The 17,581-nt window shown below is 38.3% G+C and overlaps 1 protein-coding gene across 7 annotated transcripts in view; it reads right to left on the reverse strand.

Annotated features, from left to right (window-relative positions):
- Positions 1-17,581, reverse strand: part of st3gal3b (ST3 beta-galactoside alpha-2,3-sialyltransferase 3b) — a 77,157-nt gene that overhangs the window by 42,371 nt on the left and 17,205 nt on the right. For 4 of the 7 annotated variants that reach the window (XM_042497147.2, XM_042497151.2, XM_042497146.2 and 1 more), the window contains 2 exons: positions 9,571-9,718; positions 452-514 (listed from right to left, as the gene is read on the reverse strand). In XM_042497147.2, coding sequence (XP_042353081.1) covers positions 452-514; positions 9,571-9,679 — 172 coding nt within the window. In that variant the 5' untranslated portion in view covers positions 9,680-9,718. Of the gene's footprint in view, positions 1-451; positions 515-9,570; positions 9,719-14,117; positions 14,462-17,581 lie in introns of those variants that run through there. The other 3 variants (XM_088085255.1, XM_088085254.1, XM_042497149.2) reach the window with 2 other exon arrangements.

The raw sequence follows: 17,581 nt of genomic DNA on the forward strand, positions 1-17,581 counted from the left end.
AGCATTGGACTTGAAAACCAAAGAAAGCCAACTGCAAATGTCAGACATTACAGAGTCAAAAGAGGCGAAGGAGGAGAAAGAGAGGTTAGAATTATAATTCAGACTACTGGGATTAAAGCTACTGAGTCTAAATCTTTATTCAAAGCAGGAAAGCCCAATGAAGTGGAAAATTAACTGCAGAAAGCCCCCATTGTGTTTCTGTGATTACATGACAGTAGTATATTGAAAGCTGCCCATAAGAACTGAATGAGTGAATGAGCACAAACATTTTTGGTAATTAAACACAAAGTAAATGATGATAGGAGGATGAAAGTGGTAAAAATGTAAAGCTCTCATTGCGTTAGCAGAGATGTATATTCCAATGGAAAAACTCAATAGCCCAGTATAAAATCACCCAGCTGACAGTTTGACAGTCACCCAGTATAAATGGGCAGGGTCTCAGTGCCTCTACCTGTAATTCTTTTCACTTCAGCCTCTTTAGGCAAGGCTACAGTTGACTCTTCTGCATCACTCTCTGAAAACAAAAGGGGTTAAGACACTGAAAAAAGATCATAACTGTAAAGCTGTGGAGGCAATGATACAACTATTAACCAAGACCAAAGTACTCAGAATATTTCCAAAAAATTTCAGCATCAGCACAACATGGACCGGAGCTATGCACAAATACAGGTGCACACAAAAGGCAGACACAGAGACAGAAAGAAACAAAACATCAAAGGTTTAATGCTAATCCCCCAATATGCATCTAACATTTATGTAGTGCCATGCATAGATTTTCATAACAATAAAATATAAAGTTTAGCAATCTTAAACAATTACTTAGGGCTAGGTGATATGGCTTATAAATATCACAATATTTTTAGGTTATATTGGGATAGACAATATATTTCTCAATGTTTTGAAATCTCCTATAAACCACTGTAGAATATGAAACTACAAAATAAACTACAATTATAATAAAGTTAAATAAAGTACTGTTGTTATAAAGATGAATTTACTACAGTTACAGTAAAGTTATATTACTAGTTAAAGTCAAACAATGTACTGTTATGACAGTTAAATAATCAACTGTTATAATTCAGTAAAATAATGTACTGTTATAGTTAAGTTTAATAAACCAGTTACAATTAAGTTTAATAAAATACTGTTATAATAAAGATAAATAACAAACTGTTATTATAAAGTTAAACGAACTAGTTAAAATAAAGTTAAAAAAGAAGCTATTGTTTTATTTTTAAAAAGTCAAATAAAGTACTGATACAATAAATAATAATGCTATATAATAGAGCTTAAAAAACGTATTGTTATAATGAAATAATAAATAAAAGCGAAACCACTTGTGCTTTAATTTTGAAGCACCTGGCTCGTCTCGGGCCATAAATGTTGATGTTTTTGTTGAATGTAAAGCTTGTGGTCAACAGTTAGTTGTTTGCAGTTAGCCGAAACATAAACTGTTACCATGGCCCCATTAAATGTGAGGATTCATTCACTGTGAGCTAGAAACAAACCAATATCTCTCCAGTCCACATATTCATTATATTTGCAAGCCAAATTGGTGCTCCATAGTCGCAAAATATGACTAATAGTTGCGGTCTGGAGCCCTACAGATACCAAAAAACGACCTGCGCCTCACACATTATGGCTGAGCAGAGAGTGGTCTGAATGGGCACGAGAGTTTGTATGGCATATCTCATCTATGGATCTTTTTTGTGCGTCTGTGAGAGCCAGAGAACCAAAACACCAAAGCGAGTCTCAAGCCAGTGCTTTAAAAAAATTACCTGACAATTTATACTCAACTTTCACAATAAAGTCATTTTATACATCCCACATGAAACAAACCACAATATAGCTCGATTAATATATCACCCTTCCCAGAATGACTACAATACAAGTCTGTTATATTCACAAAACAACGGGATATATTCTCACTGTAAAAATATGTGCGAACAGCAGTGACAAACCCACAGTGAATAACTGTGACTTTCTCTGAACTTGCTTAAAGCCATGTTTATAATGCCTGATTAAGATTTTTGGCAACTGCTGCATATTTCCAATCTACATATCCTTTCAGATGCTCATTATAATTGTTGTACATGATAGAAAAAAACGGAGAACCTTTAATTAAGAAGAGGGCTAGCTTCATACAAAAGCCCACTCAGGTTTTTTAGAGAAAAATGAAAACATGTCTCTTTAGCTTCTATTAAAACAATCAGAGGACAGCTGCCTAGCTGTTTCATCCAAGCACCGATGATTAACCACGACAAAACTAGAAAACCCTCTTTAAAACAGAACGAGAACAAAAAGTGCCACTTGTGACAAGGACAGCGTTGCAGTCTGCTAATGTAAACTGCTGTACAGGACTGTGATCTTTTATAAAAGGCTGCAAGCACAACACAGCCTCTCCATGTGAGGGCTTCTGGCAGATCGAATTCCCCGATTAGTAAGCATCAAGCTCTGTCCCTGCCGAAACTGTATAGGTGGATCACTGATGACCACACGAGAAGGCGATCCCCTGATGTTGAAAACCAAGCTCATCAATACTGAGAGCATGCTCCATGAGTTGACCTCACTGCTAATCAAGCACTGACACTGACAGGGGGAAGGGGAATCACGCTTAAAAAGATCATGTATCCTAATACATTTTTGAGCAAAGTGTAAAAACAGAATCAAAAAGATTTCTGAAAGACATACATAGAAAATCACAATTCCATGACCCATTTCAGTGTTTAATCATAGAAAAGCAGTTGAGTGGTGAAATCCACAGGGGTTAACATTGTTGCTTGGTGGCACAAATGTTAGCAGCTTGGCTGGTGGAACACATTCCTTTTTCACCATGCAGGTGTTAATTTCAAGTGCGATTTAACACCCCGAGGTGGCGTTGCTGTTACTAGCAACAAAGCAAACTATTATGAGTGACTGTGCTGTTGGGATAGTCTGAATTCAAAAGGAAGTTGGCTGCAATTGCATCGTGCACCACAACTTTTGACAAAATTTGAAAATGGCAAGTCACACACAAGTGTTGGCCAATCTATGTGAAACGGCTGTATTACATCAGATCTAAAATATAAAATAAATATCTTAAAATGTGATGTTGTGGGATCCATACACAGGCCATGTCCACATTATTTAATAATAAATCTGAAATCACCGCTTACATATGAAAACAACTTTTAAACTAATTCCTTAAAAAAGGTCTCCATACACACTGCACAAAAACAACAAAAAAAAGTGAAACGGCAAAAAATTGGTGGTTGGCAAATGATTCATAATAGAAAAACATCTTAGCACAAGGTGCATGTACCACAGAATACTGCTCATATTTTTACAATATATAAAAGCCTACTATCAAATGACAAAAATATCATACAGGTCATGTGATAACTAGTGAACCATTTTAATGACAACCGAACAAAGTTCACATGTTGATGAAAGCCATGAGATGTGGCTGAAAGATCTGGAAAACATCCAGTAAGTGAACATTGTTCATTGCAGATACTGTCTGGTAAGCATTACCACTTGATTTCAGCTTTTTTAAAACCAGTTTCTTTATATAGCCTCCATCACTTATTGTTAACTTAACAAAGACAAAACACAGAAACTAAAATTTCACTCAAAACTGAGACCTGACTGAAGTTCAACCTTTGGATATCTAATCCATCTAGTGAAAAAAAATCTGGTTCAATCTGGTTTTGTTCTAAATAAAAAGACTGTAAAATGGCAGTGATTAAAGAAGCCAAAGAATGCAAACTACAGTAAATCTAGTTATTGGGCTCTGCCTTGTGTTCCTTGGGATTTGGGATTTTATCAGGCCAAGAAAAACTGCGGTAAGAGTATTACAGTGAATGGTGAGCGTGACAGTGAGAATGACGCCAAACAAAACGACTGACAACGTGACAATGACCACAGCAAAATCAGTAATGATGATGATTTTGTCACATCATCTTAATTTAGGTCAAACCGTATAAAGTGAATATTACAACAAAATAATACTTAAAGGTTGCTTAAAATTTTCTCTGTTATTGCTTTTAAAACAGATATCTATTTATTTACAGATTTAATCTAGTATGAAAATGAAAAATATAAACTGTTTTCCACATACTGAAAGAAATAATACACTAAGACACTAACATTGTAGCTACTGCACTTTGCCTTTGCATTACCTACATAGCTGTTTAAGGCTGTGCAAGGGCAAAGTGCAGTAACTACAAATATAGTGCATTTTTAGATCAGCAGGTCAAATCACTGATCATGGTTTTTAGGCCTAACAATGACTTAATGAATACCTATTATTAAGTGCATTACCACTTTTCTATCTATATCACATTTGACTGGACAGTCAAAAAAAATTTAAGCTATTTTTCTCAGTTTCAGTGTTGATGTAATTACTGTGATTAGCCTTTTTAGGGTAGTACAATGTGTAGCAATAAAGCCAAAGACAATTTTGTTTTCCTCACTAACATATATTTCTGTTTCTTTTGTCAAACCCCTTAACACTTATAAAATAGTGACTTGATTGCACTTTCTATTACAAGGTCAACAATTTCTGTTATTACTCACAAAGTTGTCTCAAAACATGAATACAGATCAATGACAACAGTTGTATTGTAATTGCCTATGCTGACACTCAAAACAAGCTGGAGGCAATGGAAAGTTTGCTTCAATAACAACACAAGTGCCCGCTCAAGTCTGTGCAGGCACACATCATTGCCTTACTTGTGCAGCTGCAGAGTAAATGTACAAAAAACTGCCTAATTTTTAGGTTTTCACACAGCAATTTAGCCAGCTGTGTGAATTTTATTCATCATGGCTGCACAGGCTTTAATTATGGTTCCAGTTGAATAAAACAGAGATACAAGTGGCAGCTAACAGGCCCGTGTGTGTCAGCCACAGCAATTCTTGAACATGTTAACTGAGAGCACTTCTGCAGCAGCTATGATAAATACAATTTAGAAACAAGCTACATTGGCTGGAAAAGAGGCTATTGTTGAAAGGACACAGGTTAAATCCCTCACCAGTTCAAGCCTAACAAGAGTTGAACATCCACTCCCGCTGACAACAAAGGGATGACAACGGTCACATGAACCTGCTCTGAAATTGACACTCTAAGGTTACTGTCACGGCAGAGTCAAAAGACAGCGTGAAACAAATAGCCACAAGAAAGGCTCTGGTCATTGGAAAAACAACAGTCCAGGAAACAAGAACAGAATTCACCACTGATCTGATCAACTGCAACAGGCAATATTACTTGAACAAGTCTGGATAAATCATAACACAAGGGGGCTAAAAGAGGAACAACAAAACAAGTCACCAGCCACCTGAATGTGGTGACCATCAGGTGGATCTGCATCAGGCAGCTCATTAAAACCAACTCCTGTCATGGCCCACTGTGGCAAATAGCACACACCAGCTTGCCAGGGCATGGGCTGATTAAAAATACAACTAACACAGCATTAGGGGCCCAGATTCTGTATTAATTATTAGGGGTGTCATGATTCTCCAATTCCATAATTTGATTTTTTTCATCACTGAAGCCTATGCCATTGTTAAGACTAAAGTCTTGTTTCATGAAGATCAACAAATCGTTGATTTTATGTCCTGACAACTGTCGCTACATTTTGAAATTATTTTATAAGAAGGTAAGCTACATGCCATCAAGTGTGATATGACTGCCACTGTATTTAAGGTTTCGACTAGACCATGCTATAATCATATTTTTGCTCACAGGGATTACTTTAATATATGTTTACTTCATTATTTGAAAGTTTGGCTACATTTAATAGGAACATCCAACATTGTAAAACTAGACACATAATACGGAAAGCAGGTCAGTAAGTAATCGCAGATCCTGCTTTGATTCCTATGACTGAACTCAAAAGCTTATTTTGATCGTTGCTTTAGAATCAAAATGGTGAAACCCCTATTGATTGTGCATTTTCTGTTTTGTTTTTTAATCAATTTGCCAAGGTTAGTACCCAGATAATTTACTTGGATTTCATAACGTAGAGCACATATAAACAGAATGACTCTTATTTTATTTCCCTGGCAGTCCATCTCATACATGTGCTTCCTGCTGGAGGAAGACAGAAATAAAGAGCCCTAAAAATAACGATACATTAGCACATCAAATACTGGCAAAATAACTACAGTATATAATGAGCAGGATATAAGCCTCTATATGTTCCATTTGACTGTGCAGCAGTGAGTCTCTACTGCCACAATTCAAGACTGAGGAGGAAAGATCATCCAGATTTGATCCTCTCAGTGAGACGGCATAGCTTAGCTGACCGGGGCAGAGGGCGGGAGAGACCATCCACATGCTTCTCTTTCTCCTCTGACCCTTTTTTAAGCCAAACATCTGGCACCACAGTAACGCAGAAAGCCAATATTTCCCACTGCAATCAAAGCTCCTTTCTTTTTTCTTTTTTTTTGCTATGTGCTATTGAAACGCAAGTCAGGAGAAAAAATAAGCTCCCTTCTTTTTGCTTTCTTCACATCAAAGGGTGTCAGGCAGTTATTAAAATAAACTGACTGCGTATCATTGTCGATCCCATGCAGCTGGTGATGGTACAAGGTGGAAAGCATTTCACTTCAGTGCTTTGGAGTTGAGACACAAATGGAAGGCAACAGAAAGCAAGAGCCTTGTTACACAGAGACTTTGGTCACAGCTTGAGAGATCGCTTTGATATGGACCACAGCCAAGGTCATTTGTTGATCAGGCGAAATGACAGTGATGCAACACACAAAAAGAGGAACTTTTTGGCAAAATTTGAGAGTAAATGTTAAGCAATCCCAGTTACGCTAGAGTATAACGGACGCCTGTTATATAAACTATACTATTTATAATATACAGAAACTTAGTGACATTTGGACTCATTTATGTCTAACAGTTTCACAAAGCCACCACAATGGGGACACACTGCAACATTTATATTTACACTGTAAGGCAGAGGGGCAGAGCAAGTTCAGCAGTACAGACAGTTTGAAATGCCAAGGTTGACACAAATTCATGCACATTGGATGAGACAAGACCCTTTGGCTATGAGCCTGTTAGATCAGGCATGGATGAGTTAAATTAAGGGGGGGGGGCACAGCAAGAGATTAAGTTGTAGGGAACAAAAACTGGGCAGGCTTCTTACTTACCTACTTCACTATGAAATAAGCAAACATTAGCATCATTGACTTATCAGACACATTTAAAGCTTATTCAGTGCTGGCTCCTTGGCCCTTTCAGACAGTAAAATTGCTAAATTCTTCTACCTGATTCAGTGTTGTCTTCTGACTTTGCACACAGTTCTGTTACAGTAGAGCTCCATGTTCAAATACAACAGAATACTTTTACAGATAAAAAAAAGTAATGCTTGCACCATTGCCACTAAGGACAAGGAGATTTTGAAGTCCTGTTCCTCTTCACAGTGAGAGTGTCATGGGGAACAGTGACAAAGTTGAAAAGAAACGTAATGACACCAAAGAAGAAGAGCATTCTCAGTTCTCTCAGGCCCCCCCCCCACCACCACCAACTGACCGTTTCAATTACTCATCCTGAAAGAAACTTTGCTTTTCTTGCATGCCTCCACAGTTAATGAAAAATCCAAAAATGGAAAAAAAAAGTCTTGAAGTCATAGAGGATCGTGTTAACGACAGCAAAACTTTGCCATGTAATAGCCTCAGGCACAGATGGTGTTTTACATATTCATATTTCAATGAAAATGAAATAAGCTTAAGACTGGATAAAAGACACTTGGATTACACTGCACGAGTTGTGTGAGGGTTTGTTAACAGATTTTTAAAATATTGTTTTACTGCTATTAAACTCACCCCACAATGACTTCCATTCATCAGGAGTTTTTGGATTCTTTGTTCGCTGTAGAGGCATACAAGGTTTTGAGTCAAGGGTGAGTGATTGATATACAAAAGGTAATTTGGGGGGTGAAATATTCCTGAATGTATTTTGCAGTTTAATGTTTATCTCCGTAGCTTGAATGCTTCAAAAGACTATTAGTTGTTTGAAAATTACGTTTCCCATCAATTTCATGAATGTAAAACTTTAATGGAAAAATACCCCTTTTCAAACATGACATTGCCATGTAAAAGTTTCAGAACACTTAAGAAGTAAGATACCTGTCTGAAGTTATGGCCCTCAAGATAAATATTCTCAATGACAATCGTAAAAGCAGAGTTGGCTATTGATAATTGGCACTGAGCATCCATGGACCCACACCAGAGCACCAGCCCTGGCTTTAACACACCGTCCTGAATCATCGTATTGCCGAGCAGATACATAATCCCTCTACCCAAGATCAATGTTGGACATTACTGTATTTTTGCATCACACAGGCAGCAGTTGGGGAAGCAGCGGACATGACAGGAATAGGCACTTTTCTTTTTCAAGCTAATCTAGTCTAGGTTACAACAAAAAGAAAATTTAACTCCAGTTTAAATATTTACATTTGGGCCAGTGTGAAGATCTCAATGACAAAACACAAGGGAGATCAAAAACATGTTCTCCACGCTTTGCACTTTAGAAAGCATGCTGTCCCTCTAGCTACGCTCTCAATCTGGTTCAAAACACTGACATTTGTGTTTTCTCTTCGCCAAAAGCTGCTCACTGAGAATGTTTTCCAAGATAATATACTCTGTAGGAGGCACGGGGCAAGAAAGTTTCAAAATTGTTTGAGATCATCTAGCCCCCTCTGCTGGATTTTAACAGCCGCATCAGGATACCCACAGTGTGAAATAAACCCCCTAGCCCCCTCCTCCATCATCAGTTTAATCACGCATTTTGCCAAAAGAAATTGAGCTAAATAGTAACAGCATACACCCCTCATCCTCACTCTTCTATACATGGCATTAGATACTCAGGATATACAACATTACAAGGAAATCACACTGACTCATAACCAACACCCAAACATACCAGGGGTAATTTTCAGTGGAAAGTGTAAGCAATGCCTTCTCAGTACTTTATAAAGACTATTGTAAAACTGCATTTTCAGTTATTCGAGTTATGGTTTCATCATCAAAGTGTGGAAATCTCAAAATGCCATTTCCTCCTATCTACAGAAGAACAAAAATGAGTACGCTGTCTGAGACAAGAGTCAGGAAAGGCTTCCATGTCTTTGGTTAACACATAGGTCCTCTTACTGAAGCCTGGGTGGAGGGCTGTCAGAAGATTTCCATCTGTGAGACAACCCGCACGTGCTGGTTTTCAGAAGCAGAGACGGAACAACTAGCACTGGCTGCACAAGAAAATCTGATTACGCCCTCCCCACTACATCCGGTGCTCTGGTGAAGTGAATGAAAAACTAACTTAATATCACAGACAGACACGATTTGAGGCACCAACAAACAGCGCGATGTAAAGCTCAGCAGAGAGACTGTAGAGTAAAACCCAAAAGAAACAGATTGAAACAGACACACGGTTAACTGGCAGTCAGCAAGGAGAGGCAAAACAGAGACAGGTGTCAAACACATTTTCTCAATAACGTGTAGGTTTCAAAAAGCACTGTGACAGATGGATGATCAGGTAATGAATCAATGTTACAAACGGTCAGACTGGAGGATGTCACTTACGCGGCTTCTGGCCCCATACGTGTAGATGTAGCTTCCCAGAGGAGTAGTAAATAAAGCCCAGGACCAGCATGGGGCACAGGACAAACAGCAGCTTGTGTGTGGGCTTCATGGTCTTCAGTCATTCACATGACACCATCCAGGTCATCACCTGCAATGACAAGAGGGTACAGGGACATTTAGACATCCCGAAGTAGAAGCTCATCCATCGACAGCAAGGAAACTATTGACAAAACCGACTTGCAGTGAAAAGAGGAACACACACGCACATGGGGAGGAGAGTGGATAGAGGAAAAAGGTGGAGTCAAAACTGAAAAACTAGATGGAGATAAGACGTTGGAGGTTAAGAGGGGTATATAAAAAGAAGAAAATACAGCGTAGGTAAATAGGATGGGTGGTATTGGTAAAGACTGATTTTGGTCTGAATCCACAAAGAAAATTCTGAAATCTCTTCACTCAGGTTTATAAACCATCCTCTATCCCGGAGGACTCTTTAATTACATCCACAGGAAGGCAACAAAAAACAAGAGGAAATTAATTTAACATAAGCTGTTTTTTGTTTGCTTCTGAATCTTGATGAACTGGGAGGGGTAGCAGAAAGTTCGTTTTTGTGGTCATTTTGTTTTGGTCATGGCAGTGCAGGGTGATGACAGCTATACACTAGTACTTATCAGTTCTCCTAGCATCCATTAAAAATGCTGTCTCAAAAACCGCAGTGTTCTCGGTAAACAGGAAACCACACCCTCACTTCTGTTAGGAGCGTGAATGTTATTAGATAAAGGGGGTCAATGTTCCCCTATCATTGTTGTTGGTTCATCTGGTTAACAGCGATACAAAGTTACTGCTCCACTCAATTAATCTCATCTGCCGAAGGCTCACAACACCTAGATGCAGACCATCTAGATTATACATATTAAACCTGCAAAACATGCTGCACTACATGCTGTGAATCATGTCCAGTCTATATGTTGCCTCACAGCAGAAAAGACAATCCATTAGTCATCTGTGCGTCTACGTGGCCTCTGTCTTGAAAAAACTTCTGCTAATTAACTTGAGTCGTCTACCGTCTTATGAACTGTAACCCAGCATCGTGCAGCTGCTTTCAACCCTCGATATATATTTTATTATTTTAGCATAATCTACAGCTTTAAATAAAAACAGTGCTGTGCAGAGTTCCTCAGATGTGATATGTTCGATAAATATACAAATTCAATCTAGGGCATCTATGTGTGATACTGAGAAACTGCTAAAGGCAAGTGCAGATGAGGAACTATAGAGCTTTAGCACAGGGAGGCGTCTGTGCAGAGTTGAGCTCAGATAAGACTATAATACCTCTGCAAAACCATGCATTTCAAAAGAGCGGTTCATAATCCACATGAGGCAACAGATGTTATCCAGCAGGTTAAAAATGCAACTTGATAATACTCGAACAATCCCCTCACATAAAATGCGACCTGATGATAGTAAAATACAACTTATCAACCAATAATTCTACAGGTTGACTAAAAAAACGCAGATTTAAAGTTACATGACAAACTGCCAGGCAGTCCAATTGATCACTCTTACTGACAGGGCTTGGAACAGAATAACTCGAATGAAAAACAGAAACCTGTGGAACAAATTTAACAGCATTTAGGGTGAAGTAAGGTAATGTAAGACGTCAGGTAAAATGGGAGAAATGAGGCTTTTAAAGTATTAGCAGCCTGAGTTAACTAGGATGGGCAAAGCAAGATTTTTAAAAAATCACTGATCACAGAACTTGCAAGGTAAGCTATGTAGCATGTTGATTTAATTTTTATTTTGATGAAAAGTCTACTGCTGCAAAAGCAATAAGAGTCTGACAATAAAAATGGTTGCAGAGTGTTGCATTGTATTATCTGTTTGATTAATTAAAATATGTTCACAACGCACTTAACCTTTGATGGGAAAGGGTTTTGAGTCAGTACATATGCATTCAGGTAAAATGAGACCAAAATAAAAGTGGGACATTTTTCTAAAGTGAAACCAACATGTTTAAAAAATGGGAACACACTGCAATGAAAAAATTATAATAATCTTGTTATAGTGTGTAGCCAAGTCATATTAGAGACATTTTTAGTTTGGTTTTTTTTCCACTTAAAACATATAAAAAGACAATGATGAGTCAGCTAGCATGTAACTACAGTAGTCTGAAATTAGCCTTCACGGTTACAAGCACGCAAGCAAACATGCATGCCCATAGTACACAATGTGGCTCCAAGGAAACGGGTAGCATAAGAGCAGGGAAGGCATGGTAGAAAAGCCGGAGGATTAATTTAATGAATCGTCAGGTTACATTAAGTATTTAATTGATTAATGACTGAACTAATACATGGATTTAACCATTAAAAAAAAAAAAAACAACAGTCCCACTTTACCATATCAGCTGTCCCATTTAACCTGCACATTGGAGTTAGGTAACGTTAGGCTAGCGTTAGACTCAACGACCCACAGTCTAGCGTTTTAACTCACCACATCACTGTGTTAACGAGTTTCAATGACAGCAGTCACTGTCCCTTCACATTACACTCATTTCTTTGTACTTACAGCCGTATCATATCTTAGTTATATCATATCAGTTAGGTTACATTAATGATTTAACGAATTGTGTACTGATTTAACCTTTTTAAATATAAACGTGACAGTCCCATTTTACCTTAAAAGATGTCTGACTTAAACATAAGCATTTAAAGGATCAAAGTTTTATTTGGCAACATATTTTCTTTACAGAAATATAGCTGGGATACATGAGTTCTGAAATTACCACTTAATGTAGTCTTCAGGATGTTTTATTGGCAATCTACCAAAAAAAAAGTAGTGTCTCAAATTACCTCAAATCAACATACACTATGGCACAATGCATCCAAAATGCACACAAGTATGCAGCTAACACCAGTGCAACCCTTGGGAAATCCAGTCAAAACAATAGGTTATTTTCCGTCTAAAGAAATAGCATTTCTTGATCAACCACTTGCGACAGAACATTATCCAGCACTACACAACTAAATATAAATCACAAACCGCTATGTTCATGACAGGAAAGGCCAAACAACATAAATTAGCAGCAGAGAAAATACTTAACCATGGTTTCAGTAGCAGCGCTGTCTGCCCCCCCACATTACACTCATTTCTTTATACCTCAGGCCAGATAATCTTTTTTAAATTTATAGTTAGGTCACATTAAGGATTTAATGAATTAATGACTGAACTGATAAATGGATTCAATCATTTCAAAAACAAATATGGCTGTCCCATTTTACCTTACCAGATGTCCCCTTTAACCTGCATGTCATTGGAGTGAAGTTGGAGTTCTTTATGCCTTTAAAAGGTCCAAAGTTTCTCCAGTAATTTACTTAACGATGTATTTTCTTTAAAAAAAAAGAAAAAAAAAAAGAGGGGATACACAAAAAATTCTAAAAGTAATACTGAAGTAGTCTTCAGAAATTTGGGTGGTTTTCTTGGGAATCCACCGAAAGTGCCTCACCTTACCTGACTTCAACCTATCTAAAATGTACACAAGCATGTAGCTAACACCACCACTCTTGGGAATCCAGGTCAAAACAAGGGGTTAATTTTCGTCCAAACAAATTGCATTTCTAGATTAACCACTTCCAACAGAACACTGTCCAGCACTATTTAACTACATTTAACAAACAGATATATCTGTGCCAGGAAAAGACCAAACAATGTAATTTAGTAGCAGAGAAAAATGCTTAACCGCGACCCACAGTACAGCGATTTAACTCACCACATCACTGTGTTAACGGGATTCAGTAGCAGCAGTGAATGCCCCTTCACATTACATTTCATTACATTACACTAATTTCTTTATATTTGAGGCCACATTAAAGTCAGGTCTTCACTTTTGTTTGTAATTGTTCGTGTTGTTCACCGAGCTAACGTTAGCTAACGTTACGTTTGTATACGAAGTTCAGTTACTAGCAAGACAAACATAACGGAACTTTGAGGTCCCATAATTCAACGTTACCTCAGCCTCTCCAGACACAATGGCTACTGAAGATTACCTGAGGGCTTTATCTTACTTTACAGACTCATTTTACGCTGTAGTTGTAAGCGGACACTGTGTACATAACGGTTAACGTAAATTAACAACCACACGAGAAAACACGGTGCCATAAAACGGCAGCGAATATGAAGCAGCTAACCGTTAACGTTAGCTTAGCCTGTCGCTATGCTAACAACGCTACGTTGGCATAGTGGGGAAATTTGCCTTGATCCAGTCGGCAGGCCCGCAGCGTAACAACACCGCTGGTTTGGGAAATTTTGTGGCCAGACGCGAGCTTAAGGTAGAAGCACAATCTGTGGCCGAAACACCGGTGGGATAAATAATTGTACGCAACAACACGAGTGTAGCAAAGTGTGACAAGAGCGAACAATGCTGAGGTAATCTAGCGAAGAATCAAGGACCACCGGTTTGCCAAAATTCACCACCACCATCATTGTCGACTAAAACGCGGCGCAGAGGCGTCTCATTGTTATTTCCAATGGATTTGGGTAATAACAGACATTACCTTTTCTTTCTTCCTCCTCCTCGGGTCAGAAACGATACCAGCTTTTAGTTTAAATAGTGGATTGGTCGATAAAACGACCGTGTTCTCCCTCCTCTCCAAGCCATCGTGATGAAATCCGTGAAAGTGCCCTGGCTCTGTGAAGCACAAGACGACCAGTCTGACTGCGCGTTTCCCCTTCTGTCTCACCAGCTCTAGTTCACATCAAGACTGGCAGGAGGGGAAAAAGCAGCACCTCCATCAACATTATCACCATCCGCGGTAGCAGCAGCAGCTCACTGACCTACAGCAACACACTTTATCGGCTACAGTCACATGAGGTATCTCTGTGAATTACGATGCCCCCTCCTGATTTCACAGAAAATGAGTGCACCTTTTCAGATGGTTCTTCACGTGGTGCCCCCTCTCTGCATGTCAGCTGTTAAACATTGCTTTGTAGCTGGGTTTGCATTTATAACAGACACGTCAACCCCACCCCCCCTTCGCTGCAACAGTAGGCCCTACTTGCTCAGCAGCACTAATAGAGATGCAATAATGTATAGAGCTGTTTGAACTGGTTGCCCCACACTATAATGGTATGTGATTGCTCAGCACTATTGTTTTATGCCTGTATAGGTGAGAGGCATGCTTTTATCCCACTGTTATGGTTGAATTTGCTAAAGACCAGTTAAAAACAGGTTATTGGTGAAGTAAAAATATTAATAATAGAGGTCGGCTGATAGGGGTTTTTCAGGGCTGATACTGATACCGATTATTAGTAGTTAATGAGACCAATAACCAATATTTGGTATGGATATGTGTTTACAATAAAAATTAAAATCTTTCGGTCAATATTTAGAATTTGGAATATAACAAACTTCCAACACAAAACTTGTGTTTAATGCCCTTAGCAAATGATTAATCAAAACTGAAATGTTCAGCATCATATGCATCAAGTTCCCAGCAACATTTTTTTAATAAAGTCAAGTGAAAATTTAAAGAAAAAATGAATAAATCAAAATAGCTCCCTGAGGTTTTACAAAGTAAAAGTTCCTCCCATGCTGACACTTTCTTTGCATTTTTCAATGAATTCATTTTATTTTAAAATGCCAATACAGATAATCGGCGAAATGCCAAATATCGACCCCAATAATTGACCAGACTGATAATCTGTCGACCCCTAATTAATAAATATCTAACATACCTTCGGTAGCATTGACAGTCAGTATATAGTCTAAAAAACACCACCATATGATGACTGTCACAATAAGGAAGGTTCTGAATGAGTACTTAATGCATTCAGCGAAAATGGGACAAAATAGCCAAAGTGGGACATTTTTCTGAAGTGAAACCAGCATGATTCTAGGTTATGAGGTGCCATAAAATCCTGGGTTATGCCATCTTTTGCCACCCTAAATATTACAAACATTTTAGGTATTTTTGTCTAAGAATGCACAGTATTGATTTTTGCCGATATCCGATATGCCAGTATTTTCTAATATTCTTTCTAAAGACTTTTGGCCAATTCCAATATATGCACATATGTTTTTCCACCTAATTGGATATGATCTTATCATGATGGAACCACTAGAGGCAGATACATAAATTAAATACAACGCTTTTCAAAATGAACATATTCGCTGGTTAAAACAAGAAAGCTTCTTTCACCAAGGTTAGATGTAAAACATGCCATATTTATTTTTATCTAAAGAACAGTGAGAGCATGGCAGAAGAGTTAAATGATCTTTTTTTAATGAATAGTTTGGTTATGTTAATGATTGAATTAATTACTGAACTAAAAAACAAACGAACAAACATGACTGTTCCATTTTCCTGATTATACCAGTTTAACACTATTGTTTGATGCTTGCACAGGAGAGAGATTTGCTTTATCTTACAGTTATGGTTGATTTGTTGAAGACAGGTTATTAATGTAAAAGTATAACTAATTATCCTACAGATCTTTAATATTATTGACGGCCATTATTTAGTCAAAATATAGAAAACACCAACATCCAGTGACTGTCTTTGGTGGCTCTGCACAACTTTAGAGTGTTTTTCCTGAAATCTTGAGCTATAATTATCCGTAAGGGGACTACAAATAGTAATTACTTACACAAGTGTGAGCCCCTTTGCTCCATGAGTCATTCTGATACCCTCCAGGATGACAGTGTTCCTATCCACAAGCCATAGGCTGTTTGTCACAACCTGTTATTTGGACTCATGTTGAGTGTATATAAATTACTTGTATCCAAGGAGGCGGTTTCTGTGGTTTCAGTCACCATGATGTCCCCGGGTGGTCAAACAGAATCATTGCTGAATACTGACTGCAGTGTCAGAAAAAAAAAAAAAAAAGGGGGGGGGGTCACCCATTTAGATTTTGAATTAAATTTCTATTTTAAGGGTTCGGTCCAGGCGTGGCCCTTCTGTGCGGAGATTGCATGTTCTCCCTGTGTCTGCGTGGGTTCTCTCCGGGGTCTCCGGCTTCCTCCCACAGTCCAAAGACATGCAGCTCAGGTTAATTGGTGACTCTAAATTGCCCTTAAGTGTGACTGTGAGTGTGTGTGGTTGTTTGTCTATATGTGTCGGCCCTGCGATGGTCTGGCGACCTGTCCAGGGTGTACCCCGCCTTCCGCCCAATGACAGCTGGGATTGGCTCCAGCCCCCCCGCGACCCTTACGAGGACAAGCGGTTACAGGAAATGACTGACTGACTGACTGTAGTGCTATTTATCAATCTAGATTATTTTGGTGTGAGTCCCAGAGTGTTGGGGAGATAAGCTTTAGAGATTTCTGCCTTCTCCACCATATAATGGAACTATGGCACTGGTAGTAAAGGGAAATAATATAGCTATTATTCTGGGGTGAACTGTCCTTGTAAAGTATGAATGAGTAAAGGTTCTCAGTGGGATTGGTTGGACTGCCACTGTAAATTAATCAAATGAATATTTTGTAGGTATGAAAGGTATAAAATCAATAGTGTATTAAGTATGAATGGTATGAATGGTCTAAGATCATGTTGGAACAGCACTACACTCCTACTGGAGCCATAGTCACTGAGGGCTCGTCATTCATACTAGATAACCACTTATCGGCCAGGCTCAGGCATGAATGCACCCGTGCACAGCGGCATATAGAAAGCAAACACTTTCATGTGTAACAAGTAAGTAAAAGGAACCACTCATGTACTCACAGCCACTTTCTGGATTATTGAAGTACAATATTTGCTCTCTACATGAGTCTTGCACTTTAGATGCTGGATGATAGATGTTTTTAAACATGATCTTAACAAGAGCAGTGTCAGGTTTCCTTGCATAATTGTTGTGGCAGAAAGAATTCACAATATTATTGCAAAATCTGTACAAAATTTGAAAAATTAAGATAGAACTGTCAGTCACATAAATCTGTAACTTTCTGTGTTTTTTTCTTTTTTTTGGTAAATGAGTAGCGAAAACGTAAAAAAAAACAGATGATTTAAGAGGTGTTGGA

This window comes from Plectropomus leopardus, chromosome 12 (assembly GCF_026936395.1).
Source record: "Plectropomus leopardus strain MGB_pleo_1.0 chromosome 12, ASM2693639v1, whole genome shotgun sequence".
Classification (NCBI taxonomy): Eukaryota; Metazoa; Chordata; class Actinopteri; order Perciformes; family Serranidae; genus Plectropomus; species Plectropomus leopardus.